Source organism: Leishmania mexicana, chromosome 4 (genome assembly GCF_000234665.1).
Source record: "Leishmania mexicana MHOM/GT/2001/U1103 complete genome, chromosome 4".
In the NCBI taxonomy this organism is placed as follows: domain Eukaryota; phylum Euglenozoa; class Kinetoplastea; order Trypanosomatida; family Trypanosomatidae; genus Leishmania; species Leishmania mexicana.
In genome coordinates this window covers 184,669-197,527 of record NC_018308.1, presented here as the reverse complement: position 1 = coordinate 197,527, position 12,859 = coordinate 184,669, and the positions used below count along the sequence as shown (strand labels likewise).

General features: G+C 62.5%; 2 protein-coding genes across 2 annotated transcripts; both read left to right on the top strand.

The window, feature by feature from the left end:
* Positions 1 to 445: 445 nt before the first annotated feature.
* Positions 446 to 3,622, top strand: LMXM_04_0520 (putative huntingtin interacting protein (HIP); the record flags this gene model as incomplete). Its single annotated transcript, XM_003871770.1, has 1 exon — positions 446 to 3,622. One exon carries the CDS (start codon positions 446 to 448, stop codon positions 3,620 to 3,622), a length of 3,177 nt encoding a protein of 1,058 aa, XP_003871819.1.
* Positions 3,623 to 4,829: 1,207 nt separating this feature from the next.
* LMXM_04_0510 (uncharacterized protein) lies at positions 4,830 to 9,425 on the top strand (the record flags this gene model as incomplete). Its single annotated transcript, XM_003871769.1, has 1 exon — positions 4,830 to 9,425. The coding sequence occupies one exon, from the start codon at positions 4,830 to 4,832 to the stop codon at positions 9,423 to 9,425; it is 4,596 nt and encodes a 1,531-aa protein (XP_003871818.1).
* Positions 9,426 to 12,859: the final 3,434 nt, after the last annotated feature.

The window sequence follows — 12,859 nt, the reverse complement described above, 5'->3', positions numbered from 1 at the left end:
CCGCGTGTATCTGTCGCTCTGTGTATGTGTATATATATAGGCACCCACCTACACGCGTGTGGCTGTGACATCTCCTCCCCTCCCTCCCCTATCGCCTCCTGTGCTGGCCGCATTGGCATTAGTCGCCAGTACAGGTTGGCAGGCGTTTCGCTTTGACCGCCTCTTGCTTGTGTGCCGCTTGCGCGTGCGAGGGCGGAGAGGCAGAGCGAGGGCTTCTCCGCTTTTTCGCGGAAGGCGCACATCGGGCGCATCCATTCGTGGCCGCGCATCTCTGTGTGTGTGTGTGTGCACGTTGTTTGCTTCGCTGGCGTTTTTCGTGCCCGCACTTCTTCAGTGGCGAATCTCTCCCTCCCCCCACACACACACGCACACGCACGAGCTACCCCATCACCCGCTGCCACTTGCCCATCCGCTCTGTCTTTCGACTGTGTGCTCTCCTGTCACCATGCAGGTGTTCCGTGAGGCCATCGAGAAGAATGGTGGGCCGCTGCCGCTCTTGTACTACCTGCAGCCAGATGCTGGTAATACGTCGGACCCAGGCTCGGCGCAGTACCGCGACAAGCCGATCGACCTCCTCAGCACACGCGTTGACCGGCGCACCTTCTTCGAGTGCGTCCTCAGTGACGCAGACTTCGCGATTTTGGCAACTTTCCTGCTGAGTGGTGTGTCGGTCAACGCAACCCGAGCCGAAGATGGTGCGTCGGCTCTGCACATTGCCGCGGCAGGTACGCTGGAGGTGCTGAACCATGCCAACTCTCAGGGTGGCGGCAGCAGCGGCCAGATGGCAGGCGGCGACGGTGCCGGTGGTAGCAGCATGCGTGCATTTCACGCTGCGACTCGCGAGAAGGATGAGCTTGCCGATGACGGTGACGAGAGCGACGGTAGCACCGGTAGCATCTTGAACCCGCCGTGCAAGAACCAACTCATTATTTCGTTCCTCATCGACAACGGGGCCGATGTGAACGCGGCCATGCGCGGTGGCCAGGGGCAGACGCCGCTAATGATGGCAGCCTCTCGCCAGAACATGCGAGTGGTAAGGCTACTGCTGGAGAAGGGCGCCGACCTGAACGCGCAGGATGCGCAAGGGCGTACGGTGCTCAGCTACGCCGTCGCCTACCCTCATGTGATGGAAACGCTGCGGCTGTGGATGGGCGAGGCGGTCTTCTACGCGGCGGCGGTGCGGGAGCGGCTTCTGCCCACGGCGTGCCGCTCCCTCGGCAACGCCTATGCGGCGCTCTACCTCATCGAACAAGTCGGCCTGGACGTGAACATGAGCGATGACGTCGATGCTGCGGCAGCCGCCGCAACGCCAGGGCCGGTGCTGCCTGGTCAAGTGTTGCCTGTTGACCCGAGGAACCCTCGGCGGGACTGCATCCAAAGCCCCCCACACACGCCCGACACCGCGTCGATGTTCTTCGCTGCTGATGCGTCAGACAGCAGGCACAGCGCATGGAGCCTCACGCAATCGGCGGCGAATTCGGTGCTGCCCACCACAAACGTCACCACAACGGCGGCAGCTAGAAACCTCCCTCACTCCTCCGCATGCGCCGGCGTCGGCAGCTTAGGTAGGGCCGCGGCCGAAGCCGTCAACATGGGCGCCTTACACAGCGGTGACACGCCACTTCACTGCGCAGTGAGCACCGTCGACGTGGCCCTCGTACGAGCGCTACTCAGCAAGGGCGCCGACGTGCACGCGGCCAACCACAGCGGTGTGACACCGCTGCAACTCGCCCGGTCGCAGTCGTCGCTTGCCCAGTCGTGGAAGCAGTACTGGAAGGACGAGCTTGTTGTGATGCTGCGGCCCTCGTCCGCCAGCGCCGCCGCTGCCCGGCGCCGCCGTCGTGAGCTGCAGCGCGACAAGAGCCCGCGCAAGGTGCGCGCGCTGCTGACGGCCTACAGTCGCGCGAACACCACGCAATCCCGCGAGAAAGTGGTGCGCGAGGAGCCAGCGCTGTACCTGTGGAGGCGCTATGCTCCCATGGACGTGGTGCTGTTCGTCGCGACGGCAACGCTGCCGCACGTCGTTTTCTTCATCTGGTGTTGCATCATCCACAACGCTTTCGTACTGCTGTGCACGCTGCCGCTCATATACGGCGTCTACGCGGGGATGCAGCGCCTCGACAGACGCCGCGCTCAAAGTCGGTCCCTTACGGACTTGGGCTGGTGCGTCGGCCTTGTCCTCGCGCAAGGGCTGTGCCGGTTGCTCTGCACCGCGTATTACTATCACCAGTACTACAGTTTTGCCCATGAGGGCCACAGGGCTCTCACCTGGTGGCTGATCCCAGCCGCTGCGGCGACGGGGGTGCTAGCAGCGTACGTTGTTCTCTTTTCCCCGGGACTCGTGACGAGCAGCGAAGGACAGCGTAAAGGCATCTACGCCAGCCTGCGAAGCGCCCAGGGCGAGTACGAGAGAGAGCTGCTCTACAGTATGCATCTACGCACCATGGTTAAGAAACCGCTGCGGGCGCAGTACTGTCCGGAGCTGCGGCGCGTCGTGCTCCGTTACGATCATTTTTGCCGCTACCTGAACACCGCCATCGGCGGCGGCAACCACCGCGCGTTCTTGTGGCTGCAGGTCGCGCTGCTGTCCATGCTGTGCTGCCTCTACTACTACGCATGCGAGTACAGGCGTCTCATGAGCAGTATCTCGGATTTGGCTCGCGCATCGGCCGCGGAGGTGGGTCGCGCGCCGGGGCACAGCACGGCCAGCGTGGCAGCCGCGATGGAGGAGAATCGCGTCATTATGGAGAAATTCGAAACAGTGGTCTTCGCGACGGCCTGGCGCCGCTTCGCCTACACGTACTCCCAGGTGATCCTGCCCTTGATGATCCTGGTGGTTGTGTATCACCTCTGCACTCAGCTGCACGCTATAGCCCGTAACTTGACCCTCTACGACGTCGAGCACAGCGAGGACGAGAGCAGCCTGTACTGCTTCACGCTCGGCAGCAGGGTCTACAGCCTGTTCGACAACGGCATATGGGCCAACCTCCGCGAGTTCTTCGGCTGGTCCTCGCTCACGCAGAAGGTCTACCGGGTTCCGCAGATCAACCCATACCTGCAGCAAGTCGTCAAGGATCATCAACGGTGGCAGTTGACCGGCGGCGACGCCTGCTGTGATAACGGCGATCATCAGCATCAGCCCTGCGCGCACGCAAGCGGTGCTGTCTGCAAATCCGGTGCAGCAGCAGCAGCAGCAAGCACCACCACCACGGCGGGGACAAGGACAGGGCCAGCTGAGTTGGGGGAGGGCGAGTCCACCCGAGCTCAGCAGATACTGAGGGCGCCACAGCATGAGGCGCTCGCCGCGGCGCAGCAGGAGCGGCAGCCAGCATCACAAGCCGAGGAGGGCGGAGAAGACGACTACTACGCTGACAACGGCGGTGGTAACGACGGCTCAGCACTGGCAATGCACATCTTCCAAGAGATGGTCCGCAGCGGCCGCGCAGATGTCGGCCGTCGTGACACCATAGAAGTCACGGCGGCGGCGGCGGCGGCGGCGGTGCACGGTGGCGGCGTGGATGCGGAGACGCAGCAGGAGTGGGATGCAGCGGCGGAGAAGGCGAGGCAGATGTACCGCTTCTACCTACAGTCGATCGGCGGCGCCGGCGACGGTGATTGTTAAGAGCAGCGAAATACCGCGAACGTGACAAGGGCGGGATGGGATGGGGAGACAGACCGGAAAAGAGGAGAGGGGGAGGGGCGGGAGGCGTCGGCGAAAGCAGGGCCAACATGAGCAAGTGGTCCTTTCATTTGGAGAAGGGGGCGGGAAGGGACGTCGGTTGTGGCTGGCACATGTGTACGTATCGTGTGTGTGTGTGTGTGTGTGTGTGCTGCTTCTGTTTTTGGGGGGCCTGCCCGCGTCTGTGTCCTCCTCGCTCCGCCCACCCTCTCGTCATGTCTCCTCCTCCTTCAGCGCCGTTTCGCTCGGTGGGCGGTGGTGTTGGCACTTGTGGAGCATCCCAGCGGGGCCTCTCGGCACGTTGGCCTCGCTTGTGAAGAGGGCTGGCTGCATGTCCGTTTTGTTTTTGGGGGGGTGGGGGCCTGTCAGTGGGCCGTCCTCCCGCTTCTTCACCGCCTATTACCTGCACGCACGCACTCAAGGAGGGCGAGAGGCGGCGCGGTCTCAGCGCCGACACCCACGGAAGGGAAACTGCACGTCGAGAATTCGAGAGAGCCCTATACATCCATCTCACGAACTTGCAGACGGCGATCAGCGTCGAGAGATAAGCCGGAGGAAGAGCTGCGTGTGTGTGGGCGTGTGCGCGTCTTCCGTTGTGCCCACCACTCGAGTGCCTGCCCAGGGCCGCCGCCTATGCTCACGTGCTGATGTGTTGGACCCAGTGCCCCCCCCATCCTATCCCAGCCGCACTCTCGTGCGTACCAAGCAACATAATTGGATAGGTAGGTATCACGTATGCATCGTACCTCCGTCTCACTGTGAGGCGAGCGGCTCGGTGTACGCGGCATGGTCGCATACATGCATCCCGCCGCCGCCGCCGCCGCTCCCCTCCCCCCTCCTCACTCCCACCCCAGAAGTTTGATTTCGACGGAGCCGAAAATGCAGACTCGCTTCCGTGGCCTCCGTGTAACGCTCCCCCTCCCCCACCTCTCTCTCTCTCTCGCTCTCTACATGGAGGCACTCCCTGCGCACATCCTGCAAGCCGCGCCCCACCCCCTCCCCTAATCCGGCGACGCACGTGCAGGCCGTGCGCACGACTACGACCGAAAACGTCCAAGCACCAAACAGTAGGGATCCTGCAGACCGACTCGCTGCTGTCGCGCGTCCAGCACCAACACAGCTTCACTCATCAGACGGGTTCTGCTCAGCCATGCCGCCACCCCTGTCGCGCCGCGAACAGCAGCTGATATCCTCGCCTTCATCGCGTGAGTGCCAAACTCCCTCCCAATGCAGCAGGAAGCTCCTGCCGTTGGCAGACCTGCGCTATCCGCACGGCAAGGGCAGCGGTGCTGGCGCTGGTGATATCAAACGGCAGTTCCGTCTTGGTGGTAGGAACGCTAGCATAGACAACGCAAGCTCCGCATCGGCGAGTGCGTCGGGACTGCCGGGGTTGGCGGCGGTGGCTGTCGTGTCGCCGTCGCCTGAGCTCTTCCTGGCCGCCTCTAGTGAAGCGCTGGAGACGGTGGCCGTGTGCGACAACGAGAAGACTCAGGCAATGCACAGCGACGCGGCCTTTCCTGTCGCCGCCGTCACACCTACCGCGGCAGCCCGGCCTGTAAAGTCCTTAGTCGTCAGCCCCTCCGCCACGCCCGTGTCGCTCAAGTCGTCCTCGTCAGTGGCTGCATCGGCATCCCTGAGCTACTCCTCGAAGCCGGTAATCCGGTCTACGGCCATGCCGACGGAAGAGGGCCGCATCCTGCCACCACCAGCCGCGGCGACGTCCCGGGAAGGCGCGTATCTTGAGAGCCGTGTAAGCTACCCATACAAGGGTTCCAGAGCGATGGCCACCTTCGCCATCGCTGACCCCGCGCCCGCACCCTCCCCGCATGTGGACTCGCCCGACCAAGGCGGATCAGCAGCCACCACCACCGCACCGCTGCTTCGTCAGCAGGAAAGTCAAATCTCCGTGTCCGGCAGCACGCCGAGAACACCTTTGATTTGTCAAGACCGGCTCTCGCCAGCAGCAGGGGCGATGAGACCAACCAATGCCCAAGTGAACCCCCTCTCGTACCTCGCTGCTGCCTCCGTAGCAGAAGCATCGGCAGCGGCCACGACGTGCACAACACGTGCAACTGTCAAGGACGTCGCCTCTTCCTCTGTCGCCCTCACCGCACACTCCACCGACTACGGCAGCAGAACGGACAGCATCCATGGCACTCTGAGCCGCGAGGCTAGTGAGGCGCCGGTCTTTGAACGTGCGCCTCAGCAGCAGGCACCATCGTGCCCCCCTCGCACACCTGGGTCTTTCGCCACCGCTGCTGCCACATACCCCACGACCGCCGCCGGCGCCGGAAACCGAGACGACGGCAGTGACATTGATAGCACGCCACCTCGGCTGATCACCTCGGTGGGGTCTCCACTGCTTGTCCCACTCGCAGTGTCGGAGACATCGACAGAAAGAACGCGCAGCATCCCTGCAGGCTCCACCGACTCGCTCTGCGTCTACGGAGCACTGCCGCCGCCCTTCCCTCGCGTACTATCGGACGCCACCAGATCCGGCAGCTCAGCGCCATTCTCGCGCGTAGCGGTGACCCCACGAACCGGGGTGGTCATGGACGTGGTGGGCTACGTAGAGTGCGGGTGCGACACGTTGTGGCGCACCCTCGCGCGGTTTTTCGCGGCCGTGTTTCTCCCGCACATTTTCTTGTGGCATGCCGTCCCAGTCCTGATCCCGCAGCTGGCGACGACCGCCGCAGCGGGAGCAGCGGCCCCGCTGCGCGTGCACCTGCACGCCGTGGCGCGCAACCACCCAGAGGTGGCCTTGTTCGCGCTGCAGCTGTTCGTTGCAGGGGTTATGCTCTGGAGTCTCGTGCGCTACCGTCAGCTCAGCACTGGGCAGCGATCTCAAAGGCGCCACAGCCTGTACGGTGGCCTCCATCTTAACAGCACATCGCTTGCCGCGAAGCCCAGCAACGCCGGTGTCGGTCCGGCATCCGCGGCAGCGGCTCGGATCGCTGCGGAGTGGTGCACAGTCCACCTTCCCACCGCCACCACCAAGAAGTACGTCGACAAGGCGGAGTCACCGTCGACGTCGAATCAGATGGCGGGCATGCGGCTCTTGTCATCAGCGAGAGGACTGCGTCTGCGGCCGCTGCGCAGCCCCGGCGCTGGCGGTATCGGCAGCGGACTGAACAGCTGCGGCGTCCATGGCAGCAGCAACAGTCTGAGGAGCAGCGGCCATGCGCATCGCATCGTCCCTCATTCTCCCGTGCCGGTGCTACAGCTCCCGCTGAAGTCACTCAGTGGGGTTCGGAGTGCGGCGACGACGGCAACACAAGCAGCAACCTCAGGGAGTTCGACACCTGTGCGAGATCCCGCGAACGGTAGCTCCTGCCCTTCGGAGCCTGGCGGCACCGTGCGCCACTTAGGTGGCAGGAGCCTTAGCGGCGGGATAGTCAGCGACTCGACGCTCGACGGCCGCAGTAATGCATCGAGCGTGACAACGCCTTCTATGTCACCCTACACGTTTATGAGGCTTGCTACACCGGCAGGAGAAGCAAGGCAGGGTGTCCTTGGCGATGCGTACGGGAATGATAGCCCTATTACCCCTGGTGATGCTGGTGGTGGTGGCGGTGCCATCGCGACGCTGTCCACGCCTTTCGAGGCGGAGGAGAGCCGATCTGGCGGGAGCCTGCTGCACGGCTATCATCCCCGCACCGCCCCGTGGGATGTGCCACGGTTGCAGCAGACATCATGGGAGCTGTTCAGCGGTAGCGGTGCTGGCTGCCGAAAAGGTGCCCCAGCGTCGCTGCCGACGTCTGCGGATCCGCATGCCTCTCCATTCGCTGTGCTGAACTCGACGGGCCACGCGTCACTGGCGCTGGCTGGACTCGGGGACCGTGACGGCACCCTGATGCACAGCACGAATGGGACGATCGGCATACAGCCGTCCGTGGTGACGCCGGCTGCAGCGGCGAGTGCGGTGCGCACCGACTCGCTTCTCCTGTCGTCCGGTGGAGCCGTGACGGCCGCTCCCGCACCCTCGTCCCCCACCCTCAGGCGTCATGGGCACGTGCCAACGATGACGCACTTCGGTATCGGGCTCGGTTTTCTCGTCTGCACGGGCCTCGCCGTGTGGCGTCTCTCGGTGGACTACTACTTTGCACGGTACAGCTTCACGTTTGGCACCAACGCCGCCCTGTGGTTCTGGCTGATCCCGGTCTGCCTCTTGGGTATCGCCGCGTATGTGGTGCTCCTGGTTGGCGGCCACACGCTGCGCTGGCACGCGCTGCGGCAGCTGCAAGAGAGTAACGCTCGCGGGTACAGCAAAGATGATGAGGATCAGGAGGCCGCCCGTCAGAGGGCAGCGGCGGCGGTGGCGCTGTGTAGACTTCGCTGGATGCCGTGGTGTTTCGCCTGTGTTCCATACCCGCACCCGGACGCGGCGCCGTTCTTCGACCTGCCAGAGTCCATTATTATGCGGCCAGACGCAACGGCTCTGCTGTCTATATTGGCCAGTCGAGGCTCGAGGATGGGTGCCTTCGCGGTCGAGGAGTCTGACGCAGTACCTCCCGTGGTCTTGCCCAAACCCAAGGAACAAGGCTTCTGCGATGGTGGCGCCGAGACGGTGCGCGATGTCGAGGTCAGGGCGAGGGGGTTTGGCAAGGACAAGGATGGAGAAGAGGTCTTTGTAACTAGCGATGATACGCTTGAACCTGTAGACCACATCCTGTGCATGAAGCGGGCGACAGCAGAGCAGAGCACGCCGGCGCCTGGCATATCCGGCGATGTGGGGAACCTCGCCGCCGCCACTGCGCTCGGCAACGTAAAGACGGCGTCCCTGCGGACCACCACCTCCGCCGCAGCGGCGGATGTCAGCGGTAGCCCGTGCAAGCCGCTGCTGCTGCCGCCGTTGTTGCCACGCCAGCCATCGTCGAGGCTTTTTCCCTCGGCAATGACGTGCTTCTTCCCCATTGGCAGAGGCAACCTCAGCTGTCCTGGCGCATCATCCAGCCCCGCGTCTTCCCAGCCCCTGTGGCTCTTCGCCCGGCGACTGCAGCGCATGCGCGCTGCGGCGCACGTGTTTGCTGCGTCGCGCGCCTGGGTAGAGTACGCCGCTCGTGAGCTTCACATCCCCGACTTTATCATGCGGCTGCGACGTTTGTGCGGCCTTGCGCAGCAGCGGCGGCGAGCACAACGGCGAGCACGGCCGCGCACACGCGTTGCCGCGCCGACGGCGTTGGCGAAGCGGCGGTTGTGGGCCTGTTGGCCCGGCGAGCATGACAGCCTGGAGCGCCTGGTCGCCTGGACGTATTTGATCATGTTGTTTCTCTTCTCCCAAGCCCTGCTGTCCCTCATGTATTTTACCTGGTCGTGGCGCGGCATCGCCCGTGAGGCAGCGACGGCGGCCATGTACGCCACCGACACGGCGCGCGCCGTGATGCCGGTACCGCCATCCTTCGTGGTGTACGGCTGCACCAAGTGGCAGCGAAGCCTGCGGAACGCGCTCTGGGTCATCCCGCCTTTCTGCGTGAATGGCGACGTCAGCGTCTCCTCACTGCGGCCGTCGACAACGTGGTCGACGGCGAGCCAAGTCGCGCTGCTCTTCACCCTGCTGGGTCAGCACCGCTTTCAGGTGGCCTACCTGTACACGAATGTCGCCCTCCCCATCGGGTTTGTGGTCTCCCTCTGCATTTTCGCGCATGAGGTACGGCTTCATATTAGGTCGCGCCGTGTCCTACGGCTGCTCGCGCTTGCCAGGTCGCGGGGGGAGACAGCGCGCAAGGCGCGTGACGCGATGCTGTGAGGCGGCCTCACAAGCTCCCTGGAGACGATGCAACCAGATAAGGGTATCGCACCCAACACGCGAAAGCCTGAGCGATCGGTGACCTCAGCAGTGTGTGTGTGTGTGTGTAGGCACGGATGTGCGCGCGTCAGCTGTCGATCCTGTACTCACGCGTGTACATGCGCTTGTCACGCTTGCGGCCGATTTAGTGATACAGAGAAAGGCTTTTCTTTTATGGGCCAACCGTATCCGTTGCACAGGGCTGGTGGCAAGACGCGGCGACACCAGAGGGAAGAGGGGGGAGGGGGCGCACAGTCGTGCACGCTTGGTGACATACACGCGCACACCGCCCCCCTCCCCCTTCCCGCTCATGATGTAGCAGCCGTTGGGTTATTTTTTTTTGTTTTGGGCCTCTCTCTCCCTCTCCCTCTGTGTGTGTGTGTGTGTGTGTGCCTGCGCTGTCTTGGCGCGACAAGCGAGGAAAAGGCGGGAGGGGATGATCAGCGAAGACGGCGATGATGCGATGATGATGATGGGTGTGCCACTCTCCGCCATTGCAAGTGGGCAACGCCTCCATCCACCACGTATCCTCCTGCTCCTCTACCCACTTTACACCTCGACAGATCGGAGTCGTCGTCCGCCCTGCCCCTCTCTTGCCCACCCATCACGACATGGGTGGAAAGGGTCCTCTTGGCTGATAACAAGCAGGACGGTCTGTAACCCTACCCCGATGGCGAGCTGTGTTGGCGACGGATGCCGTAAAAGCAGCACCGTTCTGAAGGGGGGGGGGGCGTTGGCACCGCTAGAGGCAGTGCCGTCGCGAGCGGAGGGACACCCACCGTGCTGTAGTCTTTCACGGAAACAGAAAGCTTGCCGGCCAGGTGGAGTAGGGGGGAGAGCGCGTGTGTGTGGGGGGAGGGGAGGGGGCGAGGGGGAGAGGGGGAGAGGCGTCTATCGTGTGTGTGTGTGTGACCCGACCTTCGCTCCCAAACCCTTTCCCTCGCTCTCTCCCTTGCAGAGGTCCGAATTTTTTATTATTGCCTGTGCGTGTGCACGTCTGTGTCTCCTCGAAAAACGGGCGCAGACAGACGTGTGGTCAGTACCAACGTGCAGACACACGCGCACACACGTACATGTATAAATATAATGGTACATAGGCATATATATGTAATGGTACATATATATTCTCGCGGCGGCATCACCTTCTCTCACGTTCGTGGTGGATTTCATTTTCTTGTTGCTGCCCAGTGTGCGTGTGCGTGTGTGCGTGCCTTATCTCGTTAAACTCGTAATTTGCCTGCTTGTATTTTTGTTGGGGAGGGGGACCTTCGTCGATTTGAGTCCGTTAACCGCTCGCTGCTCCTCCGCATCTTTGGCTCGTGCTTCGTGCCTCCACACCCCCGTACCTGTTCTGTTTTCATGGTCTCTCTCTCCCCCCCCCGCCACGACTCGCACGCGTGCGGATGCGTGTAACGACGGCGCTGAAGCGCCGGAGAGGATGGGAGGCAGGGGCTCATACATGTTTCTCCGTATATATATATATATACCGCTAGGTGCGTATTAGTGCCCGTTGGCACCTCAGAAAAGTGTGTGTCAACAACACCCACACGAAGCCGCGTGCAAGGTACCTGTATAGAGACCACCTGCGTGGCTGGAGGAACAGATTCCGTGAGGCCTCCCCACGCCTCGCTGCAACAAACTCTCCATGTTGCCAGTCAGAACTTCGCCGTGCGAGTGCGTGAGGGAGGGGCGTGGCGCACAAACACATACACATGCACCTGCTGTGCGACGTCGTGTTGCGTCCCCTCCCCCTCCCCCTCCCCCACGCATTCAGCAACATGCATGCGCGCCGCTGCCGCTGCCACCGCCACCGTGACGTGTAGACGCGATGGCAGCGCGTCTCCTCGCAGCTCTCACGTATCGGTTGGGGAGGCAGACTTTTTCCTTCATCCTTCCGTGATCGTCCATCATCGCCCTCGCCATCTCTTCCAGCTTGCGCAGCATCTGTTAACGCACCCGTAAAACAACGGGGCGAATACGCACCCCACCCCCGAAGGTCCGTCTCCCCTCGTCATCATCATCGCCCACCATCATCATCGGCCACCATCACCATCATCATCATCACCATCATCACCATCACCATCATAGGCCACCATCGCCATCGCCCTCGCCTTCTTTTGGTTTTTCTTTTTGGCCACACCCATAACGGCAGCACCACCACCACCGCTGCCTTCCTCTCCCCATCACCCACACGTGCCGGCTGTCCGCTACCCCCCCCCCTCCCTCCCTCTGTGCGTGTGCGTGTGCGTGTGTGTGTGTTTGTGTGTCGAGGGTGTGCGCGTTCGTGACAGCATCGCCGCTCCCGCAAGCTTCACGGTACACCACACGAGGCACGTACTACACACGCACACATACATCCATAAATATATATATATATATACCCGTTGCATCGGTGCATACACCGCTGTCTACCTGGAAGGGCCCCACCCCAGCGACCTCTCAACCACCAGACACAGGCGACACACGGCGCACGTACACATCTACCCACGCACACGCAGGTGAGTACGGGGTGGGCGGGACACGGGGGACGGCCAGGGAAATCGGCGGAGGATCGCCAGGCTTGCAAGGCGGCGTACACCTCTAACGACGTTGAAGCCGCGAAAGCGGGAAGGACGAGAGAAGTCAGACAGATTATAAAAGACGAGGCAAAAGGACCGAGCGGGTTTCCCCTGATCCCCCCCCCCTCTCTCCTCTCCTCTCGCTCGCAGTTGCTGTGTATCTGTGTCGCCCTCGGCTGGTGTCCATCACGTGTGTGTGTGTGTGTGTGTGTGTGTGTGTCCGTCGTGTGCATGCGCCTGTGTATCGTCCCTTTGTGAGAAGGGGGGAAGGTGCTTCTGCAACGGCGTGACGGTGGCGCATCTTCTCATATTTTTCTTGTTCGTTCGCAGCGGTGCACATATTTCTTTGTATTGTGGCGGCAGCTGTCCCGGTGTCCACTTGGCCTTGCCGAGGCACCGGATGACAACGACTCCGCTGCGACCACCTCCACTGCCCCTTTCTCTGATCTCATCATCAAACCTTTGTCTCTGGTCATTTTTCTTTCCCCTCTCCCTCCCTCTCTCTCCCTTGTGTGCGTGCGTGGGCGTCCGTGGGTATCTTCCCTTGTCGTTGTCGCTGCCAAGTGCACGTGGGTGCATTGGTGTTCTGTGCGCCTGTGTGTCCGTGTGTGGTGGTGGTGACGCGGTCGGCTCTTCGCGACGCTGAGGGCGCATTGGAACACAGACGCACACATGCATAGACGCGTATCGGGGGCTGACTTGTTTTCTTGTCTGTTGGACACACAGGGCTGAGCCGTCCCCCTCCCCCCTCCGTGTGTTCGCTGGGTTCGGTCGTTGTTGGTTGTTGTTCCGTTTCCGTAACCCCCTCCTCCCCCGCCCACGTCGCCAACACAACGA